Source organism: Danio rerio, chromosome 5 (genome assembly GCF_052040795.2).
Source record: "Danio rerio strain M-AB ecotype USA chromosome 5, GRCz13ab, whole genome shotgun sequence".
NCBI classification, from domain to species: Eukaryota; Metazoa; Chordata; class Actinopteri; order Cypriniformes; family Danionidae; genus Danio; species Danio rerio.
The window spans coordinates 44,538,320-44,558,018 of record NC_141025.1 but is presented as its reverse complement, the minus strand read 5'-3'; the positions used below and the strand labels follow the sequence as shown (position 1 = coordinate 44,558,018).

Genomic DNA, 19,699 nt, shown 5'->3' with positions numbered 1-19,699 from the left:
TGTAATATATACATCAGTGTAAAACGTATGAATGTTGGAAAAAACATATTCTGTAATTAAAACCGCCAGGGTCTCCACTTTTGCCATGACCTCTCCTTTCGGTTTTAACAAACTTTTGCCTGAAGTTTTTAAAATTTTAAGCAAAGAAACTTTCTTCCTTTTCAACGACTGTTGCAATTTCTAGCCAAGAATGATTGATCATCTGGTCATCCCTATGATCACACATGGAAAGATCTTAATGATGTCTGTACAGGCGTAGCTTTTTCAGACAAAATCTCTTCAAAGTGTTTAATATCCAACTCAAATAAAATGTGGTGCTGTGCAATTAATCGAAAATCCGACTTCAATTTAGATTTTGGCTTCAAACGATTATGAAAAGGCATTAATCGAGATAAACGATTATTGCATCATATACCGCCCCATTTCCAGCTGAACACATGTTTTGCTCTTAAAAGCGCAAAAGAGCGCGTGCTTATGTGTGTGTTGCATGCAATTTCTGTTTAATGGAAAGAAGTTTTTTTCTACTTATTTCTGAACATAATAGTTTTGAAATCTCATTTTTAATTACGTATTTCTTTTATCTTTGCTATGATGACGGCACATAATAATTTTCTAGATATTTTTCAAAATACAAGCATTCAGATTAAAGTGACATTCAAAGGCTTCACTAGAGTAATTAGGCAAGTCAATGTATAACAGTAGTTTCTTCTGCAGACAATCAAAAATATATATCTTAAGGGGGCTAATAATATTGACATTAAAATGGGTTTCAAAATATTTAAACCTGTTTTTATTCTAGCTAAAATAAAACAAATAAGCCGAGAAGAAAAAAATATTATAGGAAATATTGTTAAAATTCCTTGCTCTGTTAAACATAATTTGGGAAATATTTATTTTAAAAAACATTCTCAGGAGCGCTAATAATTTTGACTTCAACTAATAATCGTTTTAAATAATCGTGATTACAATTCTGACCAAAATAATCGTGATTATGATTTTTCCCAAAATCGAGCAGCCCTAGTAAACTGTTTGCTCGAGTCTTTCGTGCACTCCACCAGCTCAAATCATGTCACATTCACCCAAAGCAAATCTGCGCAAACACAGCAACAACATCACATTCGACGCGCACACTCAAAGCAACTAGTGAACACGCCAAGAATAAATCAGGCTTAACTATGGCGGCTGTGCAAGAAGATCAGTTTCATAAACAGCTTTCCGCACACCAAAAGAGAAGTCCCATGGCTGCACGCCTCATCTTTATATCTTTTTTTATTATTATTTGCACTGGCCAGACACTGAATGAAACAGTGTTTAGAACATTAAAAGACAGGCGTGGCATGATGGTGCTGCTCATCTAGTGTGTGACCCCCAACTCTTTAAAATCTCTCTGCAAGTGATCATACAGGTGTGGTTAGTGTATTCATTTGGCTAAATCAGTTGCACTTCAAAGAAGGCAGAGATCCAGAACACACCCAATGATTGCATAATCATCATGGACCAATGGTAGTTTAAATGTGTTCTGTAGCCAAAACTAATTCCCCCAAAAATTTTCTTTGTTGATCTGTTATAAACTATGAAAAAATGTACAAGGCACGCACATCACTTTTAACTGAGTGCTCAGCCAAAACGCAAAAAGTGCAGATCATCTATTCAAATAGTCTGTCTGATGAAGAGCGGTGGGCTCGAAACGTTGCACGCTTTGTGTCAGCCTTTTTAATTTAATAAATTTGCATTTTTATAGTGTTGCCACCTTTTTGAATAGATAATTTGAGCTGTTTTAAACTGACAACTTTTGGCCGTATTTTGTTAAAAAGGTGTCATTTCAGTTTATTCTTCAGTTTTATTTGAAATACAGCGGGCTAATAAGTTCATTGGAGAGCACCACTGATGGTTGCTTGGCAATGTCAGATACCACAGGCACGCAGGCTCTTTAGCATATTGAAATTGGTGGAGCAATTAGTGCACCTCAACGTTTTCCTGTAAGACGAGTTTTCAGTGGTCTGACCGCAAGTGGTCAGCCAATACCGCAATACCATTAGGATTTCGTCAAAGATCTTTTGTCACATTCTACATCACTTTAACTGGACCACTGCTTGTGATGCCCAACTGTTAATAAATGAACCCTCCCAACAAATGAATGTTGTGTACCTGTGCATGTAGCATGGCGACAAATTAAAATGACTGAATTCTCTGGATTTGAACATTATTTAAAACATTTGGCATAATGTAAGTATATACATCAGTGAAATGTATAACACACTTTTATTTTGTTACAAAAAATCTTGCATTTTGTGTCTTCAACTTGATGAGACAGCTGTGCTGCAAAAGCTGATTTTGTCTACTGCATGTGACAAAATTAACTTTTTTTATTTGTATTTAAGGGCACATTGTTTGTTAGCTGTTTGGACAGAACTGTGTGTAGGTACTGTGTGTGTACAGTCATATTGGGGGCTCCCATTTTGAGGCCCACTGCAACGTGATGTAGAAGTGCAGTTTTCCCCCGCCCACTAAATTGATTGACAGCTTAACTATGGCAGCTGCGTATTAACATGTTTCCAAAATAACGTGTATAATCATATCAACAAGACGGGACGTGTGAAAAACAACTGGGATTAAAAGATCTTTTCAGCTCTTTGTTAATGTATTCTCGTCACATTTGCCCTGCAAAAACAGTGCAAAGTTAAACACGCACGCTGTGTGTGTGTGTGTGTGTGTGTGTGTGTGTGTGTGTGTGTGTGTGTGTGTGTGTGTGTGTGTGTGTGTGTGTGTGTGTGTGTGTGTGTGTGTCTGTGTCTGTGTCTGTGTCTGTGTCTGTGTCTGTGTGTGTGTGTCTGTGTGTGTGTCTGTGTCTGTGTCTGTGTGTGTGTGTCTCTGTGTGTGTGTGTGTGTGTGTGTGTGTGAATGAACTTTGTAACAACATTGTGTTTGACTTATCGTTGCAGAAATACTTAAATTAACTCCACAAGGAATACATCAAATAACCATGGAAAGCTCTTACTGTAGTATTTCTCACAAACTTTACCTGAGATCTGCTTCCTTCATGTTTGTCTCTGTGCTGATTATCTGACACAACCAAAATGGAGACTGAAGCACACCCCCAACAGGCACATGGCAACGGTGGGTGGGGAGAACTAGCAGTAAAGGCAACAAAAACAGCTACAGTGTGCTCAGAGCAGAAAATCCAATGTTCAGAATAACAAATAATAATAAATAATCTGATAGGTGTTTTGAGTTACAACTTTACAGACACATTCTGGAGACACAAAAGACTTATCTTAAATCTTGAAAAAGGGTAAAATAGGTGCCCTTTAATGCCAGCACCAGATTGAGCTACATCCAAAACTGAACAAGATATCAGTGTTTTTGTCTGAGCTTTGTTGTGTCATGACAAAGATGTGGATGTCTTTATTTAGGTCCTGTGCACACCTAGAATTATGCTATGCTTTTGCTGATCCAATAATAAGTACGCAATGCTAAATAACAGGTGTAAACAGGGTCTAAATATTTTGAGCTTATCCATATTCTAACACTTTCAGAGTTGAAAACACTGCAGCCCTCTGTATTGTTTTCTGTTGTCTCTCTCATGTTTATATGTGAGCTTCTTTTGCAATATAAAATATTGTGTAAAAGACAGAAGCTGAAATTTGTCATTCTGCTTGTGATCTGACTGGTCAAAATGCATCTTAAAACCAAGTGTAAACAAGGGTAAACTTGATATGTACCATTGAAATCAGAATTATTAAACCCCCTTTTAATTTTTAAATTAAAATTTTTTAAAAACATTTTAAGGTCAATATTATTAGCCCCTTTAAGCTATAAAATTTTCCTATAGTCTCCAGAACAATCCATCATTATACAATAACTTGCCTAATTTTCTAACCTGCCTAACTTAATTAACCTAGTTAAGCCATTAAATGTCACTTTAAGGTGTATAGAAGTGTCTTGAAAAATATCTAGTCAAACATTATTTACTGTCATCATGACAAAGATAAAATAAATCAGTTATTAGAAATGAGTTATTACAACTATTATGTTTAGAAATTTGTTGAAAAAAATCATCTCCCTTAAACAGTAATTGGGGGCAAAATAAACAGTTGGGCTAATAATTCAGGGGATTTAATAATTTTGACTTCAACTGTAGTGTAAAGGAATCCACATTTATATAAATGTATGTGCCAGCGAGGAAAGAAAAGGCCTGAGAAATTGATTCTGCTTTCTGCTTCTCTCTGTCAGGATAAAGAAAGTGTTGACGGCACAGGCTGAAGCAGAGAAAATCAAACGCATTGGAGAAGCAGAGGCCGGTTCGATTGAGGCTGTGGGTAAAGCTGAAGCAGAGAAGATGAGGCTCAAAGCTGAGGCCTATCAGCAGTACGGGGAGGCTGCAAAAACTGCCCTCGTCCTGGAGGCTCTGCCGAAGGTCTGTAGAATTATGCGAAACAAATCACACTGTAGAGATCTCTGGAATTTCAGATATTAATTTGGATTTCACTCTCATGCGACTCTGTCCTGCTTGTTAAATCTGACCCGTTGTTGAACCAAAAATTAACATATAATATTAAGCATATTTTAAAGACGCTGCTCTGGGGCAAATTATGAAAACATCCAAAATCATATTCCGTGTTTAATATAGGGCAGTTGTCTCCTGTTAGAAATGCACTCAGTTTAATTTGATTCCTAATTTTCCTTTCAATGATATTTTATTTTTGAAGGATTGTTTGAAAGTAGTGCTTTCTAAAATGTGAGTAATTTAATTTCAGTAAAGGATGCGAAGATCTTTTTTTACATGCATACTGTTCTCGCTTACGCCCTCTTGTGTGCATAGCAGATAATACAGTACTTTTTCCAGTAAGTGTAAGTATCATCTTTGGAATTCAAATAAAATTTGAATACTGCAAAAAAAATTAAGAAAGATGCGTGAATTTAGGTTTTTAGCCATGCTGACAGCTCTAATTTGGTAACCAGAGTAATTTCAGTTAGGACCACATTTAGGACAAAAGCTGTTACAGAACAGCATTTCCTCCTGATTGCATTATTCAATTGAATTCATGTTTATATCCATAGCGCTTTTACAATGCTGACTGTCAAAGCAGCGTAACACAGACGTCCAGCTAGTAAAGTCCAGTTTTCAGAGTTGAAGTTCCATTTAGTTTAGTTCAGTGTGGTTTAAATTTCACTGCTAAACGTTCAAACAGAGCAAAAACCATCGATGTGAAGTCCTAATTCAAGCAAGCCAGTGGTGACGGGTGAGGAAATCACTTCATTATCTTTACTATAGATAGGGAAGTGTTATTACAAAAACATCCTAGCTTGAAAAAAATTCCTGTAAATGGTCTTAACTTTAGGGAAGGTTTTGCCTGTAATGGCCTGTTTACACTATCAAAGGGCACCTAAAAGCAAACCTTAATGTACCTCTTTTTTGACAGCCTTTGCAAAGGATACCTAGCATGAGAAAAAGGTACCATAAGGCAGAGCTAGACTCACAGCTGAACGTCACTCGCAGAAGCAGGAGAATGAAAACAAAGGAACCGCCCTTTTTATGTTTTATATTTGAAATAACAAACTTTATAAGCTCATATTAATAACGAGCTTGTGATCATTGAATCGCTTCTGATATCCGATCTTTTTAGAAAGAGACAAGCGCAAGAGTGAAGCGCGAAAAAACAAAGGAGAAGCCAGAAAAAACAGTAGCAAATGATGCTTCTGCAACATTAAACTAAGACTTGGGAATGGACTGTTATGAACTCAGAATGACGGAATTACTTTCTAACAGAGGTTACATGTGCTGGTGAAGATTAAAGACGCATATGAGAGGTTTGCACTGACTGTGGGCTGTATTTTGTTTTGTTTTTGAACACAAATAAGGACTAAATGTATGCTGTCTGTAGTTTTTCTGTAATCAGTAACATATCGGAGACTGTAAGGGTCTGTGTGTGTTCATTTATTTATTTATTTTATATAATTACAGACGTTACAGTAGGCACTTCATATTATCATTGATCTGCAGTTATAATCAAATCATGTTCATAGAATGGTTAGTAAACATTTATACTGAAGTATTTATGTTTATAAAGCATCTGTTTTGTGAGTAGCTTCTCACATGATATGTGAACAACCCGTACAGCTTTACTATAGACATTTCCTCAAGAAAAAATGACATCGTCTGAAATTTTCTGTCACACACCACGCCCACCTAAAGGGTACTCTTTTGGCAGTGGAAACGCAAGACTGATAAAGGCGACCCATACCAACCTGACCCGTACTGTACTGTACTGTACCTCTCAGTGGAAACGGGCCATAATTATGATCTCTAACAATGGCATTACATTTATTGATGTATGACCATAAAGATGTGTTACATTTTGATGACAAAACACTTATAATAATTACAGGCTGCAGAGCAACATAATGGTATTAACACACAGTTAGAACTGCCACCAGCATTAAAGAGATGAGCAAAGCATCACAGAGCTTTACAGGTTAAATTGCAAGTGACCAATTGGTTACGTTTTTTTGTTGTTGTTTTTAACTCATTTGTATGGCCATACAAAATCTGCAGACATTTTATGCTATTTCAGCGGAGAATTTTGTAAAAAAATAAAATCTGCAGATTTATGATTGAATGATTTTAGGAGTAAAAAGTTAATAATATATATATATATTTACTTTTATTTAATGTTTACAAAGCAAATCTAATTAGATGCACTTATTTGGTAAACAAAGCAAGTCTCTCATGATGCATCTACTAAAAGACAGAAAATATTGCTTTACAAACTGTATTGTAAATAAGTCATTTTAATAGTACTATTATTAATATCAATATTATTGAGTTTAAAAACTGAATAAATATATATTTACACACATATATACACGTAAATATATACAATCAATGATGGGCTAAAAATCTGTGGATTTATGCGCTTGCGCAGTATTTGTTGCTTGGTAAGAGAACTGCAAGTGATTTGTCAAACTTTCCAAATTGCCAAAAATCCCAAATAAAGTAAAGATTTGCTTGTGTTACACAAATGAGTGAAAAATCCTGGTTTAACACAAATCATATTTTTAGACCTAAGATAAGACACTGAAGAGTAAGGCTGAATGTTTATTCCATTGTGTGCTAACTTGTTTCATCACAGATTGCAGGAAAGGTGGCAGCACCCTTGGGCCGCACCAATGAGATCGTGATCCTGAGTGGCGATGGTGGTCGTGTCACTGGAGAAGTGAACCGTCTGCTGGCTGAACTGCCGGTTTCAGTAAACGCCCTCACAGGGGTGGATCTGTCCAAGGTGAATACAGCCTTTCATTGTTTCCATTTTAAGGAGATATTCACTGTTCATTACATCTGCACTATTGACCCTTTGCTAAGACACACTAGAAAACCGCCACACACCAATCGTGGCATAGCAACCGTAGCTACGTACAATAGGTCTGTCAAACTTTCGAGCAAGGGAAACAAGCCTAAGCGTTGTGCATATTGATTGTGCAAATCTGACACCGGTATCCGAAAAGTTTGGACTGGGTGGTGGAATTGTTTTCCCTAGAACCTATAACCCTAGGGGACAAAAATACCAGCGTGGTTCAAGCTGTTTGAGGGGCGCTAAAAGAGCAGGGTTAAGTTGGTTTTGTTTTCAATATTTCTGAAAATCAGTGATGGACAGCAATAACTCACACACCTCTTACCCTAAAAAGATCTAAACTTTGTTTCCTAAAAAAATACAAAGCAGGTTCTGTTTCCCAGCTGCCTTTTTCTTTTAAGCCCTCTCAATAGCTGCAAGAGCAAGCTCAATCCAGCCATATTTTCATCTGTTTCAAGCTACGAATATTTGGGTTACATATCAACAGAACAATTCCATTGATTTTACAATGTAGATTGTGTCAAAGCAGCTTCACATAAACGGTCATAGTAACTGGATCAGGGTAGTTCAGTTTTTAGTGTTTAAGTTCAGTTCAGTTTAGCTCAGTTCAGTGTGGTTTGAAGTCATTACTGAGAGTCCAAACACTGAAGAGCAAATTCATCGATGAGTAGCTTTTCAGATCCTGAACTATGCAAGCCAGTGGCGACAGAGGAGAGGGAAAAAAAAACTTCACCAATAGGAGAGTGAAGAAAAAAACCTTGAGAGAACCAGACTCAGTTCGGCACGACCATTTTAATTTCTCTGCTGGAACAAAAGTCTTGTGCAGAGCTGCAGTCTCAGCAGTGGAGGCTGGAAGCTGGCCTCGGCGAAGACTCGTCTGTCCCTGAAGCGTTACTGGAATCAGTCTCATGCTCTCCACTCCCCCATGACCAACAGCGCAGCAGCAGCTCAGGATACGGCCTGGTCCCGGATATGGACACCTTAGGATCATCTCGTCGCTGGTCTTGGGTCCAATCAGTGACTCTGCATAATCTGAGGACCTCAGGATGAGTATCCCCAGGAGGAAATGGAGAATAAAGAGAATAATTAGCGTAGCTGCTGTTCATAGTGTATATAAACAAGATGTAGAAACTTGTGTGGAAACCCACTAAGTGATGCATTGAGTGTATGCTTTACTAAACAGATAGGTCTTTAATCTAGTTTTGAACTGAGAGAGTGTGTCAGAGCCTCGGACGTTATCAGGAAGGCTATTCCAGAGTTTAGGAGCCATAAAGGAGAAGGCTCTACCTCCCTTACTCGACTTTGCTATTCTAGGTACTACCAGAAGCCCTGAGTTTTGAGATCTTAAAGAGCGAGTTGGGTTGTAGCGAGACAGAAGGTTGGTTCGATAAACAGGAGCTAGATTATTTAGAGCTTTATAGGTGAGAAGTAATATTTTAAATTCAATACGAAACTTAACAGGCAGCCAGTGTAAGGAGGATAAAATTGGGGTGATATGATCATATTTTCTAGACCTGGTCAGAACTCTGGCTGCTGCATTTTGTACTAATTGAAGTTAAACAAAACCGAGATGTGATCACAAACTAAGCACTTGCGATCAATACAGTTTTTCAGTCATTTATATCCCTCATGTCCTTGTCAGAGCTACAATTCACCAATGTTTGTGTCTGTCTTTTGGAGATTTAGTCATTAGCGATGATGTTATAGCAGGTTAGTGTTTGCTTTTATATTTGGTGTTGGATTAATATTTGCTGGTAGGGAAAATCTATTTGTTCACTTCTGCTATTTATACTTTGATTTGCTATTTAATTTATTTATTTGTTCCACTTAACTGCGAATTAGAATAGAAATGGTATAATAGCACACAAACATATGTACAGACAGTTAAAGGGGCTGTAGATTGTTATAGTCAATGATGCTAATATTTGGCACAAATCCATCAATTTCCCCCTTCTGGCTGTTCTTTCTATGAATGAACTATGTAGAAGCACTGTCCATGCGTGTTTCCTCGTCTGTTATTAACAAAATTTCATTGCACAACAATTAGTCTATCAGGATTTTTGGCTAAAAATTGAAAAATCAAGGTTTAATTTGTTATTATTAAATTAATTTTAAATTTCACCTCCTGCTGTGCATGAACTAAGCTGTTGAATGTTCATCGTATGAGGTGGCTAGGCTAACCTAGCTTAAATTTTGATTAAATTATTTTCTAATCTGTTGCATATTAAGTCGTGAATATACACCTGCAATGCAGACTACAGTTTTTTTGTCTGGCTTTAACATACAATTAAAGTCAATTATTAGCCCCCCAGATTTATTAGCCCACCTGTTTATTTTTTTCCCCAATTTGTGTTTAACCGAGAGCAGATTTTTTCAACAAATTTCTAAACATAATAGTTTTAATAACTCATTTCTAATAACCGATTTATTTTATCTTTGCCATGATGACAGTAAATAATATTTTACTAGATATTTTTCAAGACACTTCTAAACAGCTTGAAGTGACATTTAAAGGCTTAACTAGGTTAATTAGGTTAACTAGGCAGGTTAGAATAATTAGGCAAGTTATTGTATAACGATGGTTTGTTCTGGAGACTGTCAAAAATATATATACCTTAAAGGAGCTGATAATTTAGACCCTAAATTGGTTTTTAAAAACTAAAAACTGCCTTTATTCTTGCCGAAATAAAACAAATAAGAGTTTCTCCAGAAGAAAAAATATTATCAGACATACTGTGAACATTTCCTTGCTCTGTTAAACATCGTTTGGGAAATATTTAAAAAAGAAACAAAAATTCAACGAGAGCTAATAATTCTGACTTAACTGTATATCTCACCTGTTTGCCAAAAATGACTAATTTTATTTTCAGTAATGTCTGATAACGGCGCATATACACTGTAATAGATGTGCCAGGCACGAAACCTTGACAGGCGTAGCAACAGTTACTAAGAAGGGTGGGACTTAGCAAAGGATTGATTAAAGGTTTAAAAAGATCAAACCACCACTTGATCAAAACGAGCATTTTTTTCAGACAGAACAGTTGAATTCTCACAAGTAATATATTGTTCTGCCATTCTTAACGTTTGAATGAATATTTCTCCACAGATCCCTTTGCTGCAGAAAATGACGAACCCTCAAGCTTGAACAGGCTTTTTCCACTGCTGCCTCTACAGCCCTTCCACACTGATTGCCTTGAAAAGAAACACTTGAAAGCTGTTTTCTTTTTGCAGAAATGAGCAACTGTTTTGTTGTCTTTTATTAGACCCCTGGTGCCTTTCCTCTACAGGACCAGATTCCCTACGTGTGCTGTTCTTTTATCACTTGTGTCTTTTTTCAGTCTGTTTATCAGCCTCGTTTTTTGTTTAAACAACGTTACCTCAGTCATGACTGTTTGTTTAATCACAGAAAGGTTTCAAAACTCTTTATTGGGCAGCTGTATCTATGTGTATGTAGTGATATAGAAAAGGAAGTCCAACCATTTTGATGGGTGGCTACGATTGTAATCATAGTTACATGTATGCAATGTATTAAGTATAGTGTAAAAGAGCCATTACGTTTGTAACGCATGTTTAGTGGATTGATTAACTGCTCCTTTGAAATTGTGAGAACTTTGCTGTTCAGGACTAAAGGAAAACTGACTTTTGTTTGATCTAACCCACACATTTAGATGTATTCTTCACTTGTGCGCTTCTTTTATGTAGTTCAAACATGAATCACTCTAGCGTTTTGCTTTTATTATTTCTCTAAAGTTTGTCTGTTTGATTTATAGGATATTGGTCTGGTCAAATGTTCACTATGTAGTGTATCAAGTGGTCCAACAAGAAAAGTTACCTCACCCATCTGTTTACGCACATCTTTTATTAGCAGCAAGCAAGATATTATGACTTACTGTTAAAGTACAGTTGAACATGAAGATATTCTATGCCTTACAGAGTTTTAACGTATTTCAGTTCAATTCAGTAATGCAGATGGACGATGAAGCTTCTTAATAAGTACTTTCAGCAACAGTTAATGTTCAATGAATTTTTTTTTTCTTTCAGTTAATTGTCAGCATCCAGATAATGTGAGCGCTCTTGTCGGTTATATGTGAATTTTAATTCCACCTTAACCTTTTTTCCCATTTAGAAGAGTGTTTTGTTCTCTTTTCTTTCCAGCTTGCTATTTTATCATGAGAATAGAAATCGGTTTGCCAAACAGTAGGTCAGACAGTATATCTGCATTTATTTTGTATTGCTGCTGATTTATGAATAATCTTTGCTCAGTTATGCAGATGCCAAATAAAACGTTTTCTTATTTTACAGTAGAATGTAACAAAGGTTTTTGTTAGCAAAAAAATATTCTGTTTGTCAGAACCAAGTCCATTAAAATCCACAATGAATTTTCATTCTTCAAAACAATGTTTGTTATTTGACTTTCAATCTTTCTTTCACCTGGAAAAAGGGGAATTGTGCTTTGAAAATACAGCCATTGTTTATAAGATGTTGCACACATTTAAAATCTATGTTAGACTGGAAAAAGTCACCAAAAGCTTTGTTCTTGAGTTTGTAATGCTCACACTAACAATCACATATTGAGAATGTGTTATATAGCTGTGCATAAAGCTAATTCCCTATATATTGTTGTAGGATAATTAAAAATAGTATACAATGTACTGTATCTATTTGGAAACTTGTTTCTGATCGGTCAATAAACTCATCTTGATATATTTGATCTTATTCTGTGTGTTAAACTGATGTGAAAAGTGACGTTTTGCATGGAACTGGTACAGTAGAGGTTTTAGAGCAGGTGTCTCAAACTCAATTTACCTGGGGGCCGCAGGAGGCAAAGTCTGGGTGAGGCTGGGCCGCATAAGGGATTTCACAAAAAAAAGTCCTCAAATGTCATTAATAACAGTTTTAATTATTTCTTCTGAACATGAAGTGTCCTGAACATTAATAGAACATTGAGTGAAGATTATGAACAGTTCTTCTGAACATGGCATCTTTTGCCTACTTCTTGCTGCCAGAGACTTGACAGCGCTTCTTCTCACAAATCTGAACCACATTTGGCTTTAGAGCGGAAGCAGTTGAGACCCTCAGTATGGCTTGAAGATGATCATCATTAAGTCTAGACCTGTACTTTGACTTATTGAAGTCCTAGGGAAAAAAGTGGGGGAACTCACTCAAAACTTCCATTCCCTCACCTAAAAAAAGGCGTATATATGTATAAATAAAACACCCCTACCCCACTCCAGTCACATCAGTCTGTACCAGTCTGTATCTACCTATAATATATATAAGATGCAGGGCAGGCACGTGCACACATAGAGCTCAACCTGTGCAGAGCACATGCCCTTTTTAGTCTTGCATAGAAAGTGCCCTTCCAAAATGATCAAAAGTGCCCCCGAGACGCGACACACCCTCGGTCCTGCCCTTCAGTAGGCGCGCGATAACACAGCTGATCAGAACGCGCGCGACAACACGGCGGGCGGGGAATGCCAGTGACCGATGTGTACGGATAGAATCAGCGGAGCGGGGAGCGCTCTCTCTCCCCGCTCCGCTGATTCTGTCAGTGTACAGCGGTCGGCGCGGGCCACAAAATATTGCACTGAGGGCCGCAAATGGCCCGCGGGCCGCGAGTTTGAGACCCCTGTTGTAGAGTCTCTGGGTTTGTAAAACGCAGCTTTCGGAGTTAATGAAAACTTGTGATGACTTTATTTTATTGTGATTAATCTATTTATTTTTACAGTTTAGGGATTGGGCTGGTTGGGACCACGGGGCTAGTTTTAAGTGGCCATTGGGTCCATGCACAATTTTTTCTCATTAGGCTCAAAGCTTGATTCAGTTACAGTAAGACCCAATCCCAATTCTAACCCTTAGCACTTACCCCTACCCCTCCTTTTGTGCGTTCACATGAAGGGGGTTTCCCAATTCTCTTTAGTATGAAGACGTATAGGGCTAAGGTGAAGGGCTAGATACTCCTTCGAACTGAGATTTTTCAGGAACACACTCAAAACCAAGGGGTAGGAAAATTTCCAGAATACACCAGCCACAGTTGCAGTATAGCTGCACCCTGAAGAGGTCCACAAATTAATATTTATTGTAATTATTAAATTTTTTTAAAACAAACAAGCATGTTTTAATATATTCATAACCGCGTTCGTGTTTTACCGTCATGCTTTTAAAAAATGCTAAAATAAAAACAGCTAAATTTCATGATCTGTAATCCATAATCACTACTCCTGTACAGCAATCCCACAACATTCTGACACTCATTGACGCTCAAATACCCTGTCAGTAATGTGTAGTGGCTGGGAATGGGCTTTTTACAGTGTCTGCTATAATGTTAATGTTGTTTTGGGTGTGTTTGGGTGTTCCCCATAAAAAGGAACTGGAATAACTACAGCAGTCGCAATCGTCTGGTCTCATATGAAGCATGAGATTGCGATGACGTGTGCAGGTGTTGTAGTGGTGTCCCATTTCTTGGTACATTTTGAAACCCTTCACACTCTGTTTCAAGGGCCAAGGGGAAAGGGTAGAGATACAAAAATAAAATTGGGATTGGGCCACTCATGATGATCGCATAATGTCTAAATGTTACATTAAATGTCTTTTGTTGTTACCAGCATTAACCTCACATGCTTTGAATGTTAGAGCAAAAATTCAAACGGACAGTTCAATTAAATGTAGGCCTGTGAAATATGCTAAACTGGGTTAGCTAACTTAAGCATAAGCTAGCTTAGTAGCTCTTTTAAGAATAAGTAATCTGAGGCACTACTTTCAGTCCAAAAAAAGAAAGAACCAAAGACATCTTATCACAACCATACTATTAATAGAAAAAAAAAAATAATTCCTACTGTGCACATACTCCATGGGTATAATTAATAGTTGTAACAATAGACAGAGCCATAATTTGTGATGTTTAAAGAATAAGAAAGTAAAGAAAAATCCCCAGGTTGGAGGAAAGTCCTTACCCCAAGTGGAGGAGTTCAAATATCTTAGGGTTTTGTTCACGAGTGAGGGAAGGATGGAATGTGAGATTGACAGGTGGATTGGTGCAGTGGCAGCTGTAATGCGGTCAATGTACTGGTCCATTGGGGTAAAGAAGGAGCTGAGCTGAAAGCCAAAGCCCTCGATTTACCGGTCAATCTACATTCCTCTCACCTATGGTCATGAGCTTTGGGTCAGAAATACAAGCGGCCGAAATAAGTTTCCTTTGCAGAGTGGCAGGGTGCAACTTTATAGATAGGGTGAGCAGCTCTGTCACTTGGGGGGAGCTCGGCGTAGAACTGCTGCTCCTCCACATTGAGAGAAGTCAGGTGGTTCGGGGATATGTTTCGGATGCCTCCTGAATGCCTACCTTGAGAGGTGTTCCAGGCATGTCCCACTGGAAGGAGGCCTCGGAGAAGACCCAGGACACGCTGGAGAGACTATGTCTCTTGACTGGCCTGGGAACGCCTCTGGATCCCCCCAGAAGAGCTGGGGGACGTGTCTGGGAAGTGAGAGGTCTGGGGTTCTCTCCTGAGTCTCCTGCCCCGTGACCCGGCCCCGGAAAATCTGTTGAAAATGAATGAGTTAAGAAAAAAAATTATTCTGACAATCATTCTGGATCCTGATCATTGCTTTGTGCAATGAACATGGAGATTTTGTAAGCAGCTGATGTCCAGCACTTTAATGTACTCATTTGTAAGTTTAATCAAGCTGTGGATAATTCCAACATTATAATTTCCAGAAGTTGAACTTGTACGTGTCCAAATTATGTGGAGGCAGCCAATGTTGGGCTAGTAATTTTTTTGCAGAAGTTAAGCCAGCCAGCCTAACAGCTTGTTGTAGCTTGGTAAGATTCAACATAGAATCATCGCTCAATAATAGAATGGAAGGATTCACCGGAACAGGATATGAATTAATTTTAGATAAGATAACACTAGGCATGGGCAGGTATAAGTTTCTGACAGTATGATAAGCTTGGATAAAAATACCAGTTTCACAGTATTGTGATTACTGCTCTAAAATAAGTTCTGGGTAAAAAAATAAAGTTTTGGATCCATAAACTGTACTTCCGCTCTTTTCATTAGTTTCAAAAACCCATATTACATATAAAATATATTTAAAAACCCTTACATTTACCTTGGGAACGATATAACAGAACATTTTAGCGGATTTAAAACCTTGACTTTTCCAAACTGCGGTAAATCTTGAAACCGGTTATCCTTCCATACCTAGATAACACACACCTCATTCCAAAATTGTTGTACTTTGAAATTTCCACATCATATGGAAAAAAGATTTAATCTCCATAAGATGTCTTTTGAGTGGGGTCCAGTAGGTTCTATGACATAAGTTATAGTGAATGAGTTGGTGATTGGAATTTTTAGATGAAGTAAAAATGTTCTGCCATACTCCTTCCCAGTCTGTGACACCCTCTTCTAGTAAGTTTCCCAACTGTGCTGTATACTAAATGCTTTACTGTAGCCTCTAAGGCCTTTCTGTACATTTATGGGGTAATTTAAGATTTTTTATAGATATTAAAAACAGTGATTACTGTGTTTTAAGGGTATATCAACAGTAAAAACTTGGATTTTTTGGGGTGGTTTTAATAGTATATCTACAGTAAAAAATGGACAGATTCTGTGTTTTAATGGTATATCTACAATAAAAAAATAAAATAATTTTACTTATTTAATGCTATTCAAGCAGTATAAAAATGGTAAATGCTATATACACATATTCTATATACACATATATGCACAACACGTTATTTATGGTTTACCTGTGTGTAGAGAAGCAGTAATTAATTTGTTATGTGCAATGTGTAAATTGAACTTTGCAATTTAAACAGATTATTTAAAAGGGTGGTCCAATGTGTATTTTTAAGGCTTAGTTCTGTTTAAAAGATGCAAAGTGTGTGCATGCTTGACTTGTAAAAATCAGGTTATTTTTTCTTGTATCTTGCTTTAATTATATACAGCTACTCAACTAACATGAGAATGACTTTCATATTTCCTAGTTCCTCTGCAAGGCCTGCCATCAAGAGGCTCTGATCGGTCAGCTACACTGTGGTTGCCAGAATTTTTCAGTAATGAATACGAAAGTTTATAGAACTGTTAAAATTGACTAAACATAACCGCATTTCATGAACTGATACAATGTTCAGTTTACAAAAATAGAACTTAGCGCATAAAAACACAAAGTCATTCAATGCACTATTGTGTTCATGTGTGTTTACAATTAGCAAATTATCACTGCATCAGTAAATATACAGTTACCTTTAAACAAAAGAAGATGCAGCTTAACTTCAAATACTTCTAGTTTATCTCGAACTTCAACACAGACGCTACTATCCTCCACAATGGTGACTCAAAAACCGTTTTACAGTATTTTGCTGTTTTTGTTTCTTGATTTTACGATAAAATACCAGTAGCTGTAGAAATCTGCTGTTTTTAACATTTTACATTCGTAAATTCGGTTTACAGAATATTTCTGTTAAAAATACATTCCACAGTCTGTATTTTTCATCAAACACATTTAACCCCTCTAATCCTAGAGCAAGAGTGTCCTCAGTACAGAGGGTTGAACACTCAGATAGTGATGAAGTGATGAGATATTTAAGTGTCTAATTAACCCTTTACCGCACGCATTATAATAAATCTGTAAAAAAAAATACACACACATATATATATATATATGTGTGTGTGTGTGTGTGTGTGTGTGTGTGTGTGTGTGTGTGTGTGTGTGTGTGTGTGTGTGTGTGTAACTGTTTGGTCCCACTTTATATTAAGTGGCCTTAACTAATATGTACTTACACAGGAATTAATAGTTTGTTACAATGTACTTATTGTGTAAAAACATGTATTTATTGTGTACTTATGCTTGATTAAATACCTGTATGTAATTACATCTGTAATTAACTTCTGTAATTACATTTGTAAATACACTGCTGACCATTCCCTACACCTTAACCCACCCTTAAACATACCCATACCACCAAACCTGTCCCTAACCCAACCCCTATCCCAACTCAAGAGCACCACAAGTTCTCAAATACTTTATGAACAAAGTAAGTACATTGTATTTATTTTTTTATGTAAGTACATAGTAGTTAAGGACACTTAATAAAAAGTGGGACCAACTGTTTTTCTTTTTCTAAAATGGCTTAACTTGAAGTGCTGTAAAAAAAAAATGGGAAACAATTTTTTTAAGGTACTTTATGAAATGTTGCCACATGGCAACAATGTCCAACAGTGGATCTAATACAGTCAATATAAATAATTTCTCCAGTTAATATTATAACAAATAAATAACAAGTCTATTGTATCCAGATACATCAGAATAATGTAGCTACTAGCTAACATTTTTTTTTATATATATTGTATTATATACTATACTACACCTGTCTTATCTGCCTCTGAGCTAACTTACCTGAACTGTCTCTATCAAATGTCCAGTCTGCATCATTCTCATGGTCACTAAAACCCATCTCACCCTCACTTTTATCTGCAGGAAGAGCCAGTTCTGTCCTTTTCTTCTTTCACTTACCATAAAACATGGTGGTGCTCGCTAATACACTGTTTCCTGTATTCATATATATTCAAAAGTAGTATTGCCATTAAAACTAGATTTTATCCATAATAAAAAAGCCATTAACACATGACTAATCAACATTATATATATACATTATAATATATTATATGACACTAAATGTCATGTGACTTAACCAAAGCACATCATTGGCTACTCTAAGGTCTTCTCTTTCCAATAATAATAATAAAAAATGTTGGTCTTAAAGAAACAGCGTCAGGGAAATGAACATAAGTATCATGTTGCCATATGGTTACGCCGTGCAGTAAGGGTTAAAGGAGGATTGAAAATTATTGATGAACAACTGTTAACAGCAGAATCCCTGAAGAAAAGAAAAACACAAATTACAGCCAAAAGCAAAGATGAAATCAGCTGAGAATAAAACTCTAAATAAAATAATTAATAAAAATAAAACAAATTACACAATAAAAATGTAATTTCTCAAGACCTCAGCAGAGATCAATAAACAACTACGCAAACATCAAGAGCTTAACTTATTACAGACCTTTGACTTTATTTCTGTCACGTGAACAAAAGCTCTTAATGAAAATTTCTGTTGGTCATTTGAAGTCACCATGATGGAGGACAGAGTCTGCTTTAGTTGGGCTCTTCAACTATTTGTTTTAACACTAGGTTTTATATTGACTGCTATAATAAATTGTGTTAATCACACTATTTGTATAGCATGGAAGGTCAAAAGCAAAACCGGTTATGAGTCTGATAAGATTAATTTTAATACATGGTTTCTGCTACATTCATTCTTCCATGGTGGGGTGCCATGCCAAAATTCATTCCGCTACGGCTACATTACAGCCTCTCATTCAACATTATATTTTTTAATAGCGGGTAATAATCCCACCAAAACAGATTAAAGGCTAAGCGACTTATAACAGCGCAAACTTTTCTTTAACCGTAGTGCTGTGCGTCATTTGTTGTCATCGCTCGCGCGATCTGATCACGGTGTTTTCACGCGCGTACTCAAGAGCGGTGTTGTCGCGCGCCTAATGAAGGGTGGGAGCGGGGATGTGTCGCGGGGGCACTTTTGATCATTTTGGAAGGGCACTTTCTATCCAAGACTAAAAAGGGCATGTGCACTGCACAGGTTGAGCCCTATGTGTGCACGTGCCTGGTGATGCGTGAGGCCAGCAAACACAACGTATAGCCGTTAACTTTACTTCACAATGCATTCATGAATATTCCTAGCAAATGTAATAAATGTTGGAGACATACTCGTTCCATAAACGCACTTAATCGCACTTCAGCAGCATTTATTTGAGAGCGCACATGAAGATCTGCATGCTCTTGAAGCGGCTATTTTAGGAGGCGTCCAAGAAGTTTTGTGCACGAGCAGAGGAAATTGGCGCGCAAGCAAAGAGATCCGCATGCTCGTAGGCTATTACATAAATGCAATCTCGACTTCTAATACACTACATTTGTCATTTGAAATAACGCCACAGCTAGTTAGTAAATCTGTGTAAAAAAAAAGGCCCGCCGCCACAGCTGGAAAAAATCCTAGAGGAAAGACTGTTAAATCAAAATCACCCTCACCTGCTTGTGCACTCATTGAATATCATGTTAGTTATAAGTGAGAAATGAAACCACATGAGCTTCAGCAGCCAATGACTGTTTAACTGGTCTAAATACACCAATGACTGTAATGTATACAGAATAATCAGCTTTCAGTGTAATTATTATAATTTCATAAGTGGATTGAAAATAACTTGAATGGTAAGATTGGACTAAGTTTGATTTGAAATGCAATAACAGTGTTTTACCCATAGACTGTCTGT

General features: G+C 37.0%; 2 protein-coding genes and 1 long non-coding RNA gene across 6 annotated transcripts in view; 2 read left to right on the top strand and 1 right to left on the bottom strand.

Annotated features, from left to right (window-relative positions):
* The window catches only part of flot2a (flotillin 2a), a 39,138-nt gene extending 27,071 nt beyond the window's left edge, over positions 1 to 12,067 (top strand). For 3 of the 4 annotated variants that reach the window (XM_087251182.1, XM_087251179.1, XM_087251181.1), the window contains 3 exons: positions 4,234 to 4,417; positions 7,134 to 7,283; positions 10,459 to 12,058. In XM_087251182.1, coding sequence (XP_087107308.1) covers positions 4,234 to 4,417; positions 7,134 to 7,283; positions 10,459 to 10,497 — 373 coding nt within the window. In that variant the 3' untranslated portion in view covers positions 10,498 to 12,058. 4 annotated transcript variants of the gene reach the window in all.
* The window catches only part of rufy3 (RUN and FYVE domain containing 3), an 881,807-nt gene that overhangs the window by 94,263 nt on the left and 767,845 nt on the right, over positions 1 to 19,699 (bottom strand). The gene's annotated exons all lie outside the window — the stretch shown is intronic.
* The window catches only part of LOC148679708 (uncharacterized), an 890,299-nt gene that overhangs the window by 497,420 nt on the left and 373,180 nt on the right, over positions 1 to 19,699 (top strand). The window lies entirely within an intron of this gene.